The sequence below is a fragment of the Diorhabda sublineata genome, chromosome 2 (assembly GCF_026230105.1).
Source record: "Diorhabda sublineata isolate icDioSubl1.1 chromosome 2, icDioSubl1.1, whole genome shotgun sequence".
NCBI lineage: Eukaryota > Metazoa > Arthropoda > Insecta > Coleoptera > Chrysomelidae > Diorhabda > Diorhabda sublineata.
The window spans coordinates 14,552,489-14,573,812 of NC_079475.1; the positions used below are offsets into that span (position 1 = coordinate 14,552,489).

The following is a 21,324-nucleotide window of genomic DNA, read 5'->3' on the forward strand; positions in this document are numbered from 1 at the left end:
AACGGAAGTGGTATCAACTTCTGAAAAATTATTATCAATCACATTTCGAAAATTTAGTACAGAATTTGGATCAAATTCTTGTGACCACTTCTTGTGACTAATCGAAAACATCTGACAGTCATACAAAAATTTGAAATTTAATAGTTTTATGCCACAAGCCGCTAATGATTACTTAAGAATAAATATTGTTTTTGATTATATTTATTATTTATTATTCTTAATAATGTGAAAATCTAATGATGATATTTTCTTTCCAGATAGTAAACTTTGAAAACGCCAAAGTTCCAAATGAAGCAGTCGAAATTTATGTCACAGGTGGACGAGAAATCACATTTGCCTCGAAAACTTTCAACGGAATCCGTGGACTGTCTTTAATTTATATAGATGGAACTCAAAAGATAGTTATGGAAAATAAATCATTTTATCACATTACCTCTTCTAGTCTACTAATTCAAATAAAAAACTGTGATGAGTTAATTATTAAGACTGGTGCTTTCGATTATTTACAGGTAAGAAACAGTGATGAAGAAATTGCTCTCTTTTCAATAGTTATTAAAAAATAGACCCGCAATGACTCTCTTCGTCTTGAATAGAAATCATGAAATTTTCATGTTATCTATAAAAAGCGCTAAAAACAGGCTGTAGGAAACAAGTCAGAAGACGTAAAAGAAAAATAGTCAGACTTAAACATTCATAAACACGTGAAACATATTTTCGCCTTATATCAATTCTAATCGTTTGAGATTATTTATTTTCTAGCTTTTGTGAGTTATTTGATTGAATATGTGGCTGATACGTGATTGCAAACTGTGAAACTTCCATTAGGTTCAATACAGAGCTGTGTTTCGTTTTCATTATCTTACTCTTTCTTCGACAGCTTTGTCAAACCGAAAATTTCGTGCAGGATATGAACTACTGTCTCTTTCTCGCGTTACCTCAATCTGCGGTTTACAATACGTGTTCATATTTTGTCACATTATCATCCGTGGTGGCCGTATTCAGGGTCACCTCAATAAACAACGTTGAAACCAATTTTTGTACCAAAGAAAAGAAGTCACCTACACCGCATCCAAATTAATCCAAAATCACCATCTAAATTTCGCGCACACGCTTGTTTCTATAAGTGGTCAAAACAAAACTACAAGTCCTATAAAGCTAAAAATTCGACATTTTCATCCTAGAAGAATGTACAACATGACAGCAAATTACTTTTATGATAGCGCAGCATTGAGGCTTAGTATTTATCGGACTGCAAACAATTAGAAAGTTGAAATTAATACGTAAATCAACTGAAAGTATATGTTTTTTGTTCGATTTGATAACTTTTGTTAAAGAAAATATGTTCTCCTGAGAAATTAAATTGCAAAAAATGGATCATCTATCCCTAATTGTAGTAGGGTGAATAAACCTGCCCGTGATGAGTTAATTTAATAACTACATACTACTAATTAATGTCAATTAATGCCAATTCACGATTTTAAATATATTTATGACAAGGCATTTACCAGAACAGTTTTCCAATTAAGAGATTTTTATAACAATGATTATTAAGTTTTCCAATTAAAAACGTAATCGCTACAAGCTCGTTTGATTTATCGACAAGATTTCAATTTAATAAACATAAGCTTTTTATTGAAGACGATGAGTTTTAATCTCGAAAATTGCTTATCCAGGAAGTAACATAAAAACAATAAAGAAACTACACTTAGACTTGAATATACACTTTGTGTATCAATGTTAATGAAGAAAATGCTCTGCTTCAAAACGATTTTAACTGAGATATGAGAAAACGTGCGGTGATTAATAATAGTTTCCAACTGTATTTTAAATATTTTAAATTAAAACGTGCAAAAGACTGCGCTCTAAATATTTAAAGAAATAAACAGTATTAGACTAATAAAATTCCCAATAATGATAAAATTCCATATACTGCATGAAATAAGTGTCAACTCAAAACAAAATATCCTACATTTTTATAAAAATAGTTGAATGGTCAAATTACATATATTTTCTATGTATTAATTCAACTAAATGTTCTTCATTTTCGGTCTCTCTGTTTTAAAATTAGTTTTTTTAATAATTTTTGGAAGATAAAATTTAACGTTTCAATTTTTCTTTAAATCTTTGTCCAAATATATATTGTGGACATAAAAATCGACTAAGGCGATATTCCTGAAATCGCAAGTCACTGACAACAAAACTATACATGACATTGTATTTTCCCCAGTAAAATCTTGAAGCTAATGGCATCAGCTTCAGAATGATATAAAATAATGTTTATTGCTCTCAGAGTCCACCCTTTTTATGATTGTTTACAATATTGCTAATTGTAAAGTTAGCCATCAAACGTCAATCGATACACATCTCCGTGAACAACAAACAAGAATTCTACCTAAAAATGAACACAACAAGTGATAAAGTTACTCAAGCGATTACCCTATTGTGACAAGGCCAAAGTCAGTGAGAAAGAGCCTCGTTACCAAGAGACTGATAACTGTCATCTATGACGCAGTTCCAGTACTTATTATAAAACTAAGACCAATGGCTTTGAGATGCTAAAATCAGAAAGAAATGGAAAGAAACTACAGACTTTTTGCTAGAGACTTTTGACCTCGAGCTTGCGACCTGAGCCGAGTGGTCAATTAGGCATTTTTAATCGAAAATTCAGACAAGTTGGTTTAAACCTATTCAATGTAAGGCTTGCCGAAATGGTCTGTAATTTCTTGCTCCAGCGGTACTCCAAAGATAACATGTGATTCCATCCAACCCCACAGAGGTTGTCTTACGAGCAGTCTACTCAGATATGTGAGAGCTATACTTTTGCCTACACCTACAATGGATGGTTTTGATGCTACCATTCTGACAAACAAACCAGCATCGTCATTGCCTGTAAGACCGCACACTCGAACGAGCTAGATTTGGAGTCGCCAGTTCCTGTAGATTTTATTTGCACTGCAGTCATAAGCTGAAAGTGTTTACTATGAGATGTCTTCCGCAAAAGCCTGCTTCAACTAAGCTAAGAATCCTGGAGCAACCGTGTAACTATTGGCTTTTTCAGTATTGCGGATTCGTCCACTGTTCTCTGTTTGTAATGTGTGCCTCCAAGTCTTTATTATTAACAATCTCAGGCGATATTTGGTCACTGCCAATAAAATATTTGGGTATTCACTTTCAGTCTACGTTCAGATTCAGTTACTACAATCTGTAATTCGTTAAGGTCATTATCATAGCTGCGAATTTATCTTTAGGTTCAAAGCTGCAATATCCAGTAGAACTTGAAGGGCATTTGTTAGACCCTTCAAAGATTGGGTAAAATTTAAATTGTCACTGAAAGTTCAAAGTTATGCCAATATTACCAGTGCTGTGATATATTATCTATTATTTTCTAGCAACCATTGTTGACAATATGGCTAATCGCAGGCATTAATAGTCTCCGATGCACTGATAAGCTTTGATAACTTTCTTTCTTAAGTACATTGTCATAAATGAATGCATTAATTTTTTTATTGTGTATTTATTAAAACATTATTTTCTCTGCGGTACGAAAATCATGTTTAATGAAAATGCTAATTAACCACAAGCACGTATTTTTGCTTGGACACCATTTTGTGGTTACTAAGTTCTTTCATTAGTACAATATAAACTGGCATTATTATGTTAATCATATTTCTTTCAATTCTTAAAAGCTACCGACAGCATTCATAAACAAACAAAAATTCATTATAGCTAAATAAAGAATAATTCAGTGGGATCTGGATGAGTGAGAAATATCTATTATTGAGAATTCCAATAAGGTTCCTCTATATTTCAACCAATTACTTTTGATCTGATTACACGAGATTTGATTTCTCAGATTTCTTCTCTATTTCTTTATCATGTTAGGACGGGTTTCGACAAGTTTTTTACAAACATTTTAGTTTCTTTAACTTTAGAAGATTCCAGAAATGAATCTTTATAGCTCTAGAAAGTTCTGAGGACAATAACGAATGTGAAGAGGGGATTAAGAACCTTCCAGTTTTATTACACGATTCACGATGATGTATTCTACCGAATAAAACATTTACTTTCAAAGGTCAGTCTTGCAATGGTCCCAAATTATGTACAGTTCGGGTGACACGTGTACAGAACGTTTCGTATTAATTATCAAAAGATCAGAAAGACATTGATGACTTCTGATTTATTTGCAAGTGGGTTAAAAAAAACGGCGATATGAGGTCGTGAAAACGAAAGATTCTTAGATTTGTACCTACCAATAACACAAGTAAATTGCAGCCCATGGTGCGTCTAAGGTTGACCACAGCAAGACAATTGTACGATGCATCTAAATGTTCTTGATTTCAGGTCTCTTCTGTTTTAAAATTTAAATTTTTTTTTCTTTAAACCTTTATCAAAATATGATAAGTCGAAACGTCAAAATTTATCTTTCTTTAAAAATTATCAAAAAAAAATTTTAATTTAATATTAAAACAGAAGAGACCTGAAATCAAGAACATTTAGATGCGTTACTATTTATTTGTTATTTGTTTTTTCAGAGTTCTGTCTCTACAGAAGTTTTTGATGTAAATTTTGCAAGCATTGAATCAGCTGCTTTCTGTCAACTATATAACAGTACTTTTAAAAATGTGAGATTATTGAAATTACAAGAAAGAGCATTTGACTTCAAAAACGAAAGAAATAAAGCAGCTACAGGACCTGTATCTGTCGTAAGTATTAGACGCATCAAGATTGCCCACGTATTGTAGTTTTCATTGGTTTTTAGATAATATTCGAAAATGTCGAAATTCAAAAAATACCTTCAGAAGTATTCTTAACACCGTTGGCAAGTGTTTCATTCCATAATTGTAAAATTGGCGAGATATTACAAGATGCTTTCAAGGGATTCCAAATATCTTCAATTATTATGGATGCTACAACCATAGAAAACGTCCACGAAGGAGCTTTTACTGGAAGAACTCTCATTTGCGATTTCAAAATTACCAATTGCAGTGTATCTACATTACATTCGAACGCCATTCTTGCAGCAGTCGGCAACTTTTCCTTGAGCCATTCCATGTGAGTAACAATAATCACTAATTTTATTTAAATAAATAGGTTATAAAGGAACAAGTGCAGTAGAGGAGAATAGGCAGGGATGATTATATATTTATATGCAATAAAAGTTGAATGAAATAGAATAGAATGAAGAATGCGAATCGACTGACTCAGATAAATGGAGGACTGAAGAAATTGAACAATACGAGGTGTGGCTATTAAGTAACGAGACTGGTGATATTATGTATATTTATTTAACCCTCTTTCCTTGAGTCTTTTTCAGTCAGTTCTCTCAGGACGCGCGTCGTTTTCTTTAACGTAGCTTCAACAGATTCATATATTGTCGTTTGAATGCAGATTTGACTTAAGGAAATAGGTAGAAGTCGCACGGTGTAAGATCTCACTTTTTGCCTGTAAGAATTTTCAAGTAAATTTTGCCGCAAAAATCTTTTGTCTCTTCCTATAGATTCAGCAATCTCACGAATACCTAACCGACATAGGTCAGATCCAACAAGATTATCAACATTTTCGTTACATTCATCTGTTTTTGACGTGAAAAGGCGACCTAAACTTCTTCTTGACCATCTTGAAAACGTCCAAACCACTCAAAAACACGTGGATTAGTCAAACTAACATTGCCATACAATATAAGTTTCAGTTGTTCATGTAAAATATGACAAAAATTCGTTGCTTGTAGGCAACGGCTACACTGGTTTATCTACAGACACGGTAGATAGTCTCGTTATTTAATAGCCACACCTCGTATGACATACCGTAAAATAGAAAATGATACATAACAAATAATTTTAAAATAGAGGTAAGAAGTAATACCTGGCTAACCTAAAGATGGCGGTAGTTGCTTGAAAAATACCTCAACTTTGAAGACACCACACTGTTTAGAATTTGTTTGGCCATCAGTGAATTTGGAAATACGGAACAAATTGGTCATCGTGATACAATACTTTTATTTCAGAGGTCTTAGCCTAACCTATATAAAAGACAGAACATGGTTCTACTCTGGGTTGGACTGCTCTTTCGTTTTCAACAGTAAAATATTGGGTAGCAGAGTTTAAACTAGACCGTAGGACCTGCAATGACCAGCATCGCAGTAGTAGACCAAATAAGGTGACGACTCCATAAATGTTGAAGAAAATCCACAAAGCGGTACTTAAATTGCGCGAGCTAGCAGACATAGTAGGCATTTCAAAAAGCGCTGTTATGCGCATAGTAACTGAAAATTTGGAAATGGACATGGAGAAAACAGTGCAAGCAAGATGAGTGCCGTGTTTGTTCACAATGGATCAAAAACAGCTTCGTGAAGATGTTTCCATCGAGTGTTTGACGAAACAAAAGAACAATCGAAATAATGGACTACAATGGAAGAACAGCCTCCAAAGAATGCAAAGAGTGTTCCATCTGAAGGCAACGTCATGGCGTCGTTTTGTTTTTGGGAGGCGAGTGAGATAATTTTCATTGATTATCTTGAAAAAGGAAAAACTATGAACGCGAGTATTATGCGAACGTATCATAACGTCTGATCGAACAAATCAAGCAAAAACGACCGCACCTGGATAAGAAGAAAGTATTGTTTCATTAAGACAATATATCAGCTCACACATCCGTTATTGCAATGGCCAAAATTAATTAGTAAAATTTTGAATTGCTGCCTTATATCAGATTCAGTCCCCTCGGATTATTTTCTGCTCCCAGACTTGAAAAAATGGTTCGGTGATTGAAGAATCTCATTATAGAAAAAAGAAGAGGTGATGCTGGCAATTAATGGCTATTTTGAGGAGCTTAACGATTCTTATTCTAAAAATATATCGAACTTATTGAACATCGCTTGGAAAAGTGTGTCTCTAGTCACGGGCAGGGTACATTGTCGTGATACAAAACCTAGTTGTTCGGGAAATCTATGCGAATTGCCTCTTTTTCAAAGTCTATCGAGTACCTCACTTGATTCGTGGTCTATCCAGGTGGAACTCTTTATAGATCAGCCCCGAGCATCATTTTCGAATTGTATCATTTGGTAAAGGCCACCAGAATCATATTTATTTCAAACGCGATAAACATTAAAAGTGATTTTTGCTTATCTGGTTTTTCTAAATCATATTTGCACAAAATTTTAGTTAAAATTTGCCTCGTGGCTTTGCGATTGATAATCAGCTCGTCTACTATCATTCAAACTGTTAATCAACGATCATGGCAAACGAAACAATTGTGCCCAGTTCATAGAATCACCACCGAACATTTCTAGTAATTTTGATAATCCATATTTTTAAGGCAACAAACACATAAAGAAACACTAAACTTGTATAATTCAATCTGATATATACAATTTAATGATTGTTCAAATTTTACAGTTAATTTTATTAATAAATAAAATGAGTATTCACAACTAAAATTCTTGTAGGATTGTATTAGGTAACTATGAAAATTTGTGAATAAAGTTTTTTCTCTGTACTTGTCGTAGATAAAATTTAGAATTCAACTTGCGGTAATGGTCATAACCCGCTAGATGAATCACAGTACTCTTCTTCGTCTTGTGCTACAAACTTGAGTGAGTTGTGTGTGTGTATGTGTGTGTGCATATATGTGTGGACATCTTTTTATGTTGTACCTAATCAGTATGCATAATTTAAACAACTATTCTTGCTTCCTCCCTTCCATCCCTTTATTATGTCTAAAGTAGCTTGCGTGAGTTATGACCTACATTACCGTTCATTAAGTAATATACTATTAATTTTTACTGCAAGTAACAATAAGTATGTTTTCAGTGTTACAGATATAGAATCGGGTGCCATAAACGCTACAGTTGCAAGAAGTGAGATCTGCAATAATGAAATATTCAATATCCATCCAACAGCTATTGTTATAAATAATTGGAACGTCATTGATATGGAAAACAATATAATAAAACATCTTTATGCTAACTTCTTATTACCGTTAAAAGGAGCTGATAACGAGAAGCTTTCATTTAAAGGAAATGAAATTTATAACATGGACGAAACGGCTTTAGGTTTCTTATCGAACGTAGATACTAATATTTTAACATTTGACGATAATTTTTTCAATCAAACATGTGATTGTTTTATCGATGCTTGGATAGAGAAAATAGCCAATAGCAATCAGCTTAAATTAATTAAAGGAACCAGTTTTTGTACAGTTAATGCATATTTATCGAACTGCTTTTCTCTTCCAATCGGTATAATCAATATACAAAATTTTACAGAAAAATCTTGTAAAAATTTAACAGTTTGTGAACCCTATGAAGGAAAAACGAGAATAGTAGATACTACAAGTAAAATATTCGTAGAAGAAGACGATTCTGCTAAGCAGAGCTGGTTAATTTTCATGATTACCATCATAAGTCTCTTTATAGTAGCCATAGTTGTCACTTTTATAATATTATTAATACGAGGTGGTAGATGGTTGAAAGATAAAGGTTATTTCAGGAATGTCCATTACAATAACAATGATTTGAGTATAGAAGAAGGTACTGTAGTCACAGTAGATGAAAACGAAAAATTAGAAATTCCAGATGAACTAACTTTGGAATTCCTTCAAATTCTATCAAAAAGATTAGATGACCCTGCAACTCACCAAGACGCTTCAGAAATGATTGAAAGATTGTATGAGATGTTCATAATCGAAGATGGTTACGAAAACAATAACAGACAAGAAGAAGAAGCGCACCTATATGAAGAACTTGGAAATTTGAATCTACAAATCCCACCTCCACCTTATGAAGAAGATAGAGAATCGGCAGCAGGAGCGAGAAGTATTTTAAAATTAATGGAGGAAAAATTTTCCCAACAGGTAGATGTAAATAATGGTAATGGAAAACCACCCGTAATGAGTGATTATTCGGAACCAACAGACGCGGCTGTACATCTTTATTCAGAATTAAAAAATAAAGGTGAAAAATCAGATAACAAAGGTAGTACAGACTGTTTAAAATCAAACGAATCATTAAATAATTCGAAAAATGATTGGCTTTCCAAACCAGGACCATCAACTAAATTATAATAATTTTAATCTTGTGATTCAAAAAACTTTTCTATTAGTAAATTTTTATGTTGTAAATATTTTTATTAGTCTTTTTATTATATTTTAATATTATGAAAATATTCACGTGTTTTTAATTTGATAACTTTTCTAAAAATGTTGATAGAACCAAAACTATACTTTTTCTGCTGAAACGAATTATTTCTCATCAAAATATGTATTACGAGATCTGACAATAACAAAACGGATTATGTAAAAATTACATGATCCCTTTTAAAGTAAATCCCTTCCACAATAATAGTATAGTATCAGCAATTTATTATTTCAGTGGAACCTCCAACGTTCGTTCCCTTTACGACATTTTTGATTGTAGGGAAAAGAAAGAAATCACGGGACAATAGATCTGTCGACTGTTTTGGTGACACTAGACCCTTTTTAGAAGCTAAAAACTGCGAATTCCTCCACACGCATTGATACGATGCAGTTGTTATTCGTGATGGATGTGCGCGCTAACCCTTTCTCGAAATACATCGCTCCAGAATACATGATTCATAATCTTTTCAGGAAGAACTAACTTCTTATGTACCATCCCTTGGCTGTTAAAGAAGCAGATAAGTATCGTTTTCACCTATAACAGTATAATTGTCGTCTACGATCGACAATCGACGTCGTTGGTGTCCTTCTGAAAGTTTGTTGCAGAACTATTTTTGTACAAAGCTTTCTCATCGCGAAATCTAGAATTATAATCTGCCTGATAGTTTCACGGCTGATATTTATTTTTCTGCTTCGGCTCATAGCTTTAACAGACGATATTGTCATAAGTGTACATGGTGCAATTTAGTTAGTGCGCACCTCGACACGAACTTCGTTTTAATGACCTTCCTTTTATATCAACAAAACAAAATAATTCATCGTAAGTTTCAGTTGCAGAATCGTCAAATTTCGCATAAACTTTTGACTCGTAGATTTTTCGATTTTCCAATTTTTTGTGACGAGCACGAAGATGGAAAAATATGTATGACTAGAGCAAGGTTATTACATTAAGTGGTAAAAGTTTTCCTATTCCAGAGTTATTATAAAAATGACAAATCATTAATTAATTGTCAGACATCGCATCGTTATTTTTGTTTTCAGTAGATTATAATAAGGAAAACGATGATACTAGAAGTCCCAATATATCATCGCGAAAATAAAAAAATGGCAATGAAAATATTCCTCAATCAGTGGGAAAGGTCAAATATACTTAGGACAACTTTGTCTTGAAGTATCGTTTGTATGATAGCGTGATGAAGGTGAATGTACTTTTTTGAATACATAAAGTATTCATTAGAAGTTATACTTCTATTAAGTGTGGAAGAAATGGATATAAAATAAATCGTATTGTGGTTATATCCCGCAATATTCAGCTCTTCTTAATTATTTCAGCATACATATTCTAACAGTTATACCACACATTTCCTGCTTAGAAAGATGATTTTTCTATCAAATTAATCAAAAATTCAAAATCTGCAATAGCAATAGCAAATAAACATTATTACTATTTAATAATAACTTATTTCTCATTTATTGTTACCAATCACCACTTTCAATAATTTTCTTATTTTTTTATCTTATGATAGTATTCCACATCGAATTTAAACTGACAAAATTGATATTTCCACCTATCTCAAAGAAAGCACAGTTATAATATAATCAAACCGGTAAAGAAAAAAAGCAAGATAATACAATATTCTGTTTCAATAAACACTCATAAGAAAGAGGGGGTAATAACTAAAGATCATACTAATAAATCAGCTCTGAAAAGATTTTAACTTCCTAACGGTTTTTTGTTCTACAGATTTTCCACCTTTTCAAACAATTTTCTGCAATTATTCAAGTGTTATTATTTGTACAAAGTTTCATGATATTTACAAGAATTATAAAACAAAGCGAATAGTATATTAGACACCAATTATTACCTTGATTATTTTTAGATAATAACCCTCCTCACCCCAAAGCAAATGTTCTTGGTTTTTTTGCGACAGACCCAAACTACCTTAAAAACTTTCTGCAGGAATTAAAATTATTTTTTGAGCATTATTTGTGGATTTGCGGCTTTTCCCCAAAGTTTGTAGGCATTTAAAAGACATATTAATTAGGAAAAAAATAAAAATACATATATAAAATTAAATAAGTAATATTTAATGATCATAAAACAAATACTTAATGTATGGTCTTAGCCTACAAACGAATTGGAATGTAACATAAAAATTAAATAGATTAAATTAGACTATAACAAGCAACATATGAAAAACTTGGCAAGGTTGTGTCACTCAACTCATTCTGAATTCTTCCAATAACATTGGAGGTAACTATTTCTGACATTTGCTTATGTTTATATGCTGGCTCAAAGTTTTTATAAAACCTAGTACCATATTTGCTGCATAAAGCCAACTTTAAAAATATTTTGTTACCTTTATAGCTAGCTGGAGGTTCATTGATCATGACATAAGCTAGTTTGTCAGTAGTGCCTACCTCCTCTAGGTCAGAGGTGTCTCTGGCTGCTGGTCGTTTCAGCATTATAGAAGCCATTACTGAGCCCCAACTTTCACAAATAACCTCTGAGACAGGTGTAGTTAATATAAACTTTAAAAGCTCAATAGCTAGAGGGTATTTGAAGAATACTAATTGGTTTCTGTCAATCAAGGGCAGGAAATCATAGCCACAAACAAAATATTCTGCAAGTAAGTTTATATTGTCGTTTTTTTCTTAGTAACACGAGAAATTTTGTTTTTTAATTTTACATAGGGCCAATCTTTCTGCAGTCCTCTTCCTCGTTCTATCACAATGTTCGCTTTGGGGCCTCCACACCTATATAAAATTGTTCAAAATCGAAATTTGAATCAAATATAAATCAATAATTAAAACAATTTTAATATGAAAATATATTACTTTTATATTTTTAATTTGAATAATTCTATATAATATTCATTAGGCATATTTAAAAGTTAAACAAGTTTTTGGATAATGAATATTTTTATACCGGGCTGATTATGTAATACTAGATGAAAAACATTGAATGGTGTCCAATAAAATGCTTTTATGGGAAGGCTATTAACAATGAATGATTGGCACATGATCAAGTGAAATTTCGTCAATGTTATTTTAGATTTTCAAATTATCTGCCAGTAATAACATTTCATAATAAATAATTCGTATTCAGCAAACAAAATGAAAAAATAATCACCACGAGTTTTTAAAAGTACATCAGCTTTTTTTTTAAATATAGTTCTATGGAAAATTTACCAAAAATTGTTCCAAAATTGAATTGTGTGATTTTTCTATTCAGATTAAGCAATTCTGCATGTATTAAGCAAAAGTCTGTGGGTTTGATTTAATATTGGTGAAAATTTTCACTACTCATTTTGACTATAGTTTAGAAAACCTATTAATTCATCAAATTACCAAATCAAATGACCAAATATTTCTTTTCATGGTTAGTTGAGAAAGGAATGAAAAACATCATCGATATACATTTTTCAACACTCCACAAAACGAGAATACATTGATACGTTGATTCTTTTAATGACGAATTTATTTATGATGATATCCGAAATAATCACAAGAATGACGAACTGCTACTATTTTCAGCCAATGCAAATTTTTTTCACCACAGCACGCGCCATCTAGGCTGCTCATTTATGACTATATTTAACTCAAATTTTAAACAATAGGTGGTGTTGACTAAATAAAAAACATGGATTATAAAATATATTTCTGTACTTCTCATTGAGAATATTCATTGTTTATTTTAATAACGTTATTAAACCTTTCTCTCCATTATTTTGAATTAATCTCATAAAACTCAAATTAAATTTTTTGAAATACTCAAATTTAGTTATGTTCTGTTGTTCTTAACGGTGCCCTATATAAGAAGTAAGGGACTTTTTTTATATATTTTATATACCTATTCTTATGTAATTCAATTACTTCGTATATTTAAAACAATAAGGGAATAATATAATATACAAAGGGAATAAATGATTTAAATGCTTGGAAAGAAAATAATATTGAACGAATTTTGAAATATATGTTTAAGAAATAATGAGAAACTCTGAGAAGATGTATGTATGATTGCCTTTGAAGCCACAATTCATTGTATGTCAAAACGGTTGATACACTCCAAGAGTTTTTTTCTGTTGTTATATATTACAACAATAAATATAAAATTTTTAATTCCATTCCATTTAACATGTTGATTTTTTTTGCCAATCAATTCTATAATTAGAGGTAGAAAAAGTTTGCCATTTTTTTATCCAACAATATTTGTAACATACAATAGTCCGGTCAATTTAGACATTCGAATTTACGTAAATTCCCACCAAGCTGAACATCAGTAACATTGTTTAAAACATAATTATAAATAAAATTTGGAAATTTTTCATCATTCCCGTGTATAGAAAAGTATTAATCAAGCTCAAAGGTCAAAAAAATGAGATTTTCGCGATGTTTGGCAAAACGGTAAGGTTTATCATAAAAATACTGATCGATAATTATTTTCTTGTTTTTGAGATATAATGATTCAAAAAGTTGTAATCGTCAGAATATGCACACGTTTCCATGCCACCTATAAGGTAGTGTACTTAGCGATTTTTTTTACGTGGTGTCTCCAGTAGGCCTTTTAAACAGGTCTGTTGTGATCATACTAATTTAGAACTATTACTAAATGGTGTAAATTACCAGAGATTGAAAAATGAAAGCGATTTAACTAAAAAAATTGTGAAATTTAATCGTTCGAGTCGTAATTTTCAAATTCCTTTTCTTGTTCTTCTTCTTTTTTATCTTCATTCTGAGTGCGTCACTAGCGATGTATCGCATGTCGCCTGTTGGAATCAAACCGATCCTCCACTGTTGGAGATTAAATATTACAACACGACCGGCCTTGACAAGGTTTAAATACCAAAGAACAAAACAGTCCGACTTTTTTACAACCACATTTGTCACTGCATCCCTTTTTTAAAAAATAGGAGTAAAGTTTAAACGAGTTCTAATGTATTGTTAACCAACTTCTAATCCCAGTCTGTAGGGTCTAGCTGATAACCAAGCTACACTTGAACTTGTTAATATACCCGAAAAAGATGATGAGCAGCAATTGAGGTTGAAGGAAGACAAGCCAATTGAAATTGTTTTTTACTGTTAGTATTAACTAAACACGCATATCGATACTTATCTAAAAAGGTAGTTTTTTTAGGAGCTCCGTACATAGAAAGAAGAAAGCGAATGCCGTTGATAATAACTTCCTTGTCGAGTTGAATTATTGTTTTCAAAAACTTCAGCACATTGAACTAAATTTTGATTTTCAAACATTTTGAAAACTGTTATTTTACTTCTCTGTTATTACGCGTAAAAATAGTGATGACTTTGACACTTTGTAAAAGTAGATAAACTTTTTGATGAATAGATTTCCGATTTATTTTGTGTTTTTTTCTGGTTTTAAGAGAAAAATAGTTTTTTCAGTTTCAGTTCAAGCAATAAGTGATATGAGTAAGTCTTCATCTTCACCAACAGCAATAGTTGTATTTGTTAAATTGAATTGCTCTCTTGCTGTTTCAGTAATCAGCATCTTTATTAATTTGTTTTACCAATATATTTTCGACAGTAAACTTTTACCATTTTACCTGATATTCTTATAATTACAACTTATGTATATTTTAAGTATAAGTTAAAATGATAGATACAAAATATTTTAACATACTCGTAAATTATAACTCTAAGAGATGCATATCCGTGGCGTATTCATGCATATTATGGCGATTATAACTTTTTGAATAATTTTATTTCAGAAACCGTGGCTCGTAGGAAAAAGAGTATTGATATATTTTTTGTAGATAATTTTATGATCTATAATTTTTGTCTGATGTATTTTTATGACAAACATTACCGTTTTGCTTAAAATCGCGAAAAACCCTTTTTTTTGACCTTTGACAATGAATAATTTTTTTTCCATACACGGGAATGATGAGAAACTCATTTTTAATTATATTTTAAACAATTATAATGATTTTTTCAACTTGGTAAGCATTTATGTAGCTTCACTCTTATTTTTTGGTCTAATTTAACCGGACTACAAGTCAATATTGTTAATATATTTTCTATTTCTAATCAAATATCTTCATATAAAAACAGTCTTCTTATTCTTTTAACGACATAGTCTCAAATTTAGCATTGACATATCATTAACAAAATATTTTGTACTGCTAGTGCATTTTGACCAACAACTAATTACTTTATTTTTATCCATCCTCATAAATAGAATGCAATGAATGAACTAATCTACCTTTTTATTCTGTATATAGTTTTAAATTAATGTATCTATATGTAAGAATTAATAAGCAAATTCACTAAATAAAAAATAATTAAATAATGTATGCATAACTTGGTGAAATATTTATTTTTTTTATAAGAAGCTTCATTTGAACAAGAAATTGCCGAAATTGCTATACGTTTTTTAATAATATCGAATTTGACTAAAATTTTAACCACAGGTTCTGTTTAATATTAATTCTAGAATCCACATTGTTTAAAAACTTGTCTATTAGACTTAAATCTGTCTTATTAGGGTATGTTGGTAGTCTCTTCAAATATAAAAAAACTTCTTCAAGCTTAGGTAATAGTTTAAGCATATATTATATATTTAAAAAATATATGTAATAAATTTGTTACTTAAAATTTATATGTATGAGGATATTTTCCTTATAAGTTTAAATGTCATCTAAAATTATCGCAAGAATCGTCTTGCCTTGCTGTGATAATGTTGTGTTAGTTGTATATTTTGTATTTTATCTATCGATTCTACATAATTTTTTTAAATAAAAGTTGTAACTACAATCTTGTTTTATTAATCAATAATAACCTGTCTAAAAAACCTGTAATCTATCAACAATCTTATCTCCTTTAAAACCATTATATGTAATAATGTAGTATTTAAAATCTCACTCACAGATGGTGCTTAAAGATACAGTGTTATGCTCCTGGATATAACAATTAGAATGGAGTTAGTTTGAAGATATGCTACTTAGAGAAGGGAATTGTGGAGAATAAATTGTGTTCAACTTGGTGGAAAAGATCCTAACTGGACTCCTGGAGATTCGGCTGCTTTATGAGAGGTTAAAAATGAAAATATAATGATACTGTACTATGTTATCTTAAATTTTTTATATCCAATATTAAAACAACTTCACACGAATTATCATTTTATTATTTCATTTTATAAGACTACTTCAAATTCTCTGAATAAAAAAATTTTCTGATTAGACAATTTATATGCCAAAATCTGCATGATTATTTTTAAATAAATAACATATGGTACACGTTTTTACATAAACATTAAAAAATTATAACTTTTGAGTTCTCTATGATTGGTTATTTGGCTTATTTAGCGTTAAAACTACTCTGGGTTATTTCGATTTAAGTTTTATACACAAACTGCCATACTGTCCCTCGACCCACTGTACAGGAAGATTTATATTTTCATAAAAAACGATACCACTAGCCCCAAGGTCAAATTTAATTTGAAAAACTCATCATCGGTTCAATTTATTGTATGAATTTTGTCGTTAACCGATTTTTCCATTTTTGTCATTTTAAAATAGTATTTATAAAGTAAAAGCAAAGAACAATTTAAGGCTGGAACTAGAAATGATTTTCAATTAGGTTTGTTAATAAAATACATTAATGAGAGATTAATAGACAAAGAAAAGATTTTTCTTGTGAATGGATATTTGTTTTTGGACAATAAAATAATTGTTATTACAACAATAATGAATTAAAAGTCGCAAGACAAATTAACTGAGTCTTTTTCTACATTATAACCTCTAATATTTCCAACTGCTGATTTATTATTTTGTTATTTATTTGATACTTAAAACTATTAGATTAAATTGCTCTAAAGCTGGAGAGATTAAACTGGAAGAGGAGTATACGGGAACAGAACTAAACACTCTGAAAGCTTGTGCAATGTCATTAGATCCAAGTTTGATTGAGAAAATTCAAACATGTTAATTGAGCTAAACAAGAAGAATAAATAAAGAATGTGTTCCGAGACACACTGAAGTGGAGGGAAATGAATAGTAGACAGATTTGTCATAGTAGGGGTGGATATATCCTACCTAGGATCTGAGCCTTTCAGTGGAATTGGATACAGGACAAAAGAAAAAGAATAAAAATGGGTGTTGACAGGGAAAAATCAGTTTTTAGACCAATCTACCAGTGCTGTACCAAGAAGTATTCTCCTTGTAGTAGTAGAAGTATCTTGTCGGGGCATTCCCATCTCAATGAATATCTGAAGACGATAGGTAGAGCATGGAACTTTTTTTGTTACGTAGAGGATGAAGTCTCTACATTCTCGCGAAGTGTGAGGGACTAGATAATTATAGAGCATTACATCTGGAAGCATATGAAATTGTAGATGAAGGAATTATAAACACCGAACATCCCCAGTGCCGCAGCTAATTGTCAAATCTATATGTTTATGGAATTTATGAAGTACCAACTTTCAAGGGGCTATGTGTAAAATTTTATGACATCTTAATTGGGTAGATAAAAGTTACATCCATTTAAGTGAAGCTACTTTTGTTATTTTCAAAACAATTTCGTGTGTTAATTCATCATTACTTCTTGATAAAAAAAATATTATACAAGCTCACCAATGGCTTCAAAAGTTTTCTCCAGATTCTGCTCCATAATCCAAAAGAATCATTTGTTATTGGTTTGCTGAATTTAAATGTGGTTCTACACACACCGATGATGGTGAACGTTCTGATCGTCCAATTGAGGTGGTTACTCCAAAAAACATAAAAAATTCTACAAATTAGTTTTATCTAATCGTGAGAGAGCTGAGGCCGTGAAGATATCAGAAGACAGTGTGTTCACAATTATGCATGTACATTTCACCATGAAAGAGCTCTTTTCAAAGTGAGTGCCGCGTTTACTCACAGTCGATGAAAAACAACGTGTTGATGATTCAGAGCAATGTTTGGCTATGTTTCCAAGTAATAAATTAGATTTTTTGCATCGATTTGTGAGGATGGATCCATCACTTCACTCCGGAATCAAAACGATTATCATCTGAGTGGACTGCAGTCGGTGAGCCACATCCGAAGCGTCCAATAGGCACAACAGTCGGCTGGGAAAGTTATGGCTTCATTATTTTGGGATTCGCATGGAATATTATTCATCGACTATCTTCAAAAGGGAGACACAATCAATAGCGAATATTACATAGAGTTATTGGATCGCTTAAATGCAAAAAGAAAAGAAAAACGGCCTCATATGTCGAAGAAAAAACCACTGTTTCACGAATTGGTTCTTCATCCACAATATAGTCCAGATCTGCTCCTCCAGTGACTAAGACTAAGAAACAACTGCTGAAAGTTACAGAATCGTTGGAATGATTATATTGCTCTTGAAGAAGATTATATTGATGGATGATGGATTTTTGGGAGAAATAGTGTTTTTCTTAGTTAGTCTCACTACTTATTGAGTATTTTACATATACAAGCACAGAGTTCGACACTGGTAGGGGGTCGGTGTAATTTAATTAAAAAGCTGAAAATTGTTCGCATTAGAAATATGCATGACATCGTTCTGCATATTTTTAAATTCCGTATCGGATCGAAAAATAGGGGGCGGTACGAGTACGTTTTCAAATTGGTGCCTTGTATAATGAAAGAAACTTCGTGTGAGTAAACCCGTAATTGATATCAAGTTCAAGAAAACAGCAGACAAAGGCATATTAATTTCTGTATATTACTACAACAAAATTACGGCAAATACTAGAAATAACTTCACGAAGTTCCAAGTCAGTCTCAAGGTTCAAGTGTTTTGCATAAAATTTATTAAACTCGTTCGCTCCGTACAAACATCGAAGGGGTCAAAGAATTTATATCGTTCGGCGCAGGTACAAATACGAAATAGGTCACGGAAAATTATTGTGCAGTTTCCACAAGAACAAAAACATTGCGGAAGTTTTTCCCTCTATCGTCGACGCCAATACTATCCCTATGGAAACGGCGTCCAAACTACTAACGTCGTCGCCGTACACTCATCAAATAAGTTGACGATCACCGGCTACGAAAAAAAAACATTAGCGCTTATTCAATGACACATTAGTAGAAAATTGTGGTGCTTGCTAGAAACGTCGTGTGCGTTTATCTGTGATTGCGCATCTAATTCGGATTGTAATTGTTATTATTCTAAATGAATTGTGTCTTATCTTTTTAATTCAATATAACTGATTATAGCATTATAATGCAGTTTATTCTTTAGTGAATATGAGAAAGGAAAAAGCTGTTAAGATATATAGGCAAGTAAAAATTGCGTTCATATAATTCTCCGGCTATTCTTTTAATAATAATTTATAGTATAAGCCAAGGTCGTGTAATTTTTTTAACTAAAATCCATATATATATATATATATATATATATATATATATATATATATATATATATATATATATATACAGGCAAAGCTTTAAGAATGAATTATTTTTATTTAAGAATAATAAAATGGAAAGCACCGTTATAATCCCGAGGATTTTTTTCTTAAGAGCGTGTGGCAACAGCAATTTTTAACTCGTAGACTCTGTTATTATCTACGACATCTTATTAATCTTATATTAATGTTCTAATATATGTGACAATTCCCAATACTTTTTAATCTCTATTGGTCTTGCTGATATTTAGCAATCTTTAATCCGCTGATAAATTTTTTGGTTTCCTCTGCGAATGGTGATCTGTATCCCGCTATAAACATACAATAAATTTTACTTCTAGATTAAATTCATGATAATTTGTGCTACTATTTAATGGCATATTGCGTGGTTTATTGTAGTTTTATTTGAAAAATAGAATATTTGAGAAACTTTTTAATATGCATTGCACAACAAAAGTAGTGAATTGTACTAGTTTTCTCATAAATAAAACCGCCAAAAAATGCGAGTGTTGTGATAAAAAGCCGGTTATTAATTTCAAAAAAGCCCCCTCATTATTTAGATTAGAAAACATATCTTGTTTGGTTTCGACTGTGGACACTAATAATTCACAATGCTGTAACTCATATTATAATTATTTCTTATTATTATTTTCTTTTCTTATTATTTTCTATTTATGTTTAGTGCTTGATTTAACAAGTTGGGCCCCAACCAAAATTGATAAACTTTCCGCTGGGCCCAATTTTTTTTTACACTCCATATGGGATGTGGATCCAAGGGAAAATTTATTTGAAAGAAAAAGTACGAGAAAATGATATTCTTTGTGTGTGGTCCAAAGGCTCCCTCTGGGCTCGAGGTAAAGTTTAGCACTTCCTACAGGGCCCGGAGAGGTCCTATGGACAGTACATAGAAAACATACATTTTATTCGAAATAAATCTTCTCATTTCCTATAGGTACATCCTACTTGCAGAATGGAAAAACAAAATTTTGTTTTCTTTTTATCCTTTGAACGATAATTTTTACTTTTATATGAAGTATATAAAAGTATACGATTTGTTTTGAAAAATAATCTAGGTAAGATCAAGGTAATGTAAAGGTAGCACAAATCAAAAATTATAAACAAATATCATTTGAATTATGTTGAAGAAAACAAAAATGGAGCTGAAGATTATGAAAAAAAATCATATGGGGTAATGTTTCAAGGACCCAGGACGGTCTAATAAAACTGTGAAAAACATTAAATACTGTCCATTGGACCGTGGAGTGAGTTTGGAATAAAATATGTCGTGCAGTCCATAGGACCACCCTGGGCTGTGGGGAGAGTTTAGTTGCGGGCCTATGAACTGCACCGGGGCTCAACGTTTTAACACGCTTATATTAGCTTCACCTATATGTGTGTTTATGAGTAAATGGCTTATTACTGTTAGTATATCCCACTACTTTAATTACGTTAGTAAGTCAAGCGAGCTGAGGCGTCAACCTCCGGACTTGTAGTGGGTTGAAATCCCGTTCACACTGTAAAAAAATGTGCATTGCATAATTCCACAATCTACCATAGACTCAATAGAGTGACTAATTCAATTTAGTATGAAGTAAGATGTTATAGTTATATCTAATTGTGTCGCTTTGTTCATAAATTAAGTTTATATCTCTCTATTTCCCATATATTTTCTCAGTTTATACTATCGAAGTCTTTCTCTAAATCAACTGCTGCAAGATAAATCCCACCATCTGTATCTGTTATTTTTATTTATTCAATATCCAATCTTGCGTTGTTCTATTGGAACTATATAATTTTATCGTTATATGTACTTC

The 21,324-nt window shown here is 31.5% G+C and overlaps 3 protein-coding genes across 4 annotated transcripts in view; 2 read left to right on the forward strand and 1 right to left on the reverse strand.

The window, feature by feature from the left end:
- The window catches only part of LOC130452678 (uncharacterized), a 71,773-nt gene extending 55,867 nt beyond the window's left edge, over positions 1–15,906 (forward strand). Inside the window, exons 2-5 of the mRNA XM_056792067.1 lie at positions 258–509; positions 4,533–4,703; positions 4,760–5,052; positions 7,809–15,906. Coding sequence (XP_056648045.1) covers positions 258–509; positions 4,533–4,703; positions 4,760–5,052; positions 7,809–9,060 — 1,968 coding nt within the window. The 3' untranslated portion in view covers positions 9,061–15,906. The remainder of the gene's footprint in view (positions 1–257; positions 510–4,532; positions 4,704–4,759; positions 5,053–7,808) is intronic.
- The window catches only part of LOC130452677 (E3 ubiquitin-protein ligase MYCBP2), a 189,318-nt gene that overhangs the window by 105,322 nt on the left and 62,672 nt on the right, over positions 1–21,324 (reverse strand). The window lies entirely within an intron of this gene.
- LOC130452679 (uncharacterized) overlaps positions 19,117–21,324 on the forward strand; it is a 30,511-nt gene continuing 28,303 nt past the window's right edge. Inside the window, exon 1 of the mRNA XM_056792069.1 lies at positions 19,117–19,381. The gene's annotated coding sequence lies outside the window, so the exon portion shown is untranslated. The remainder of the gene's footprint in view (positions 19,382–21,324) is intronic.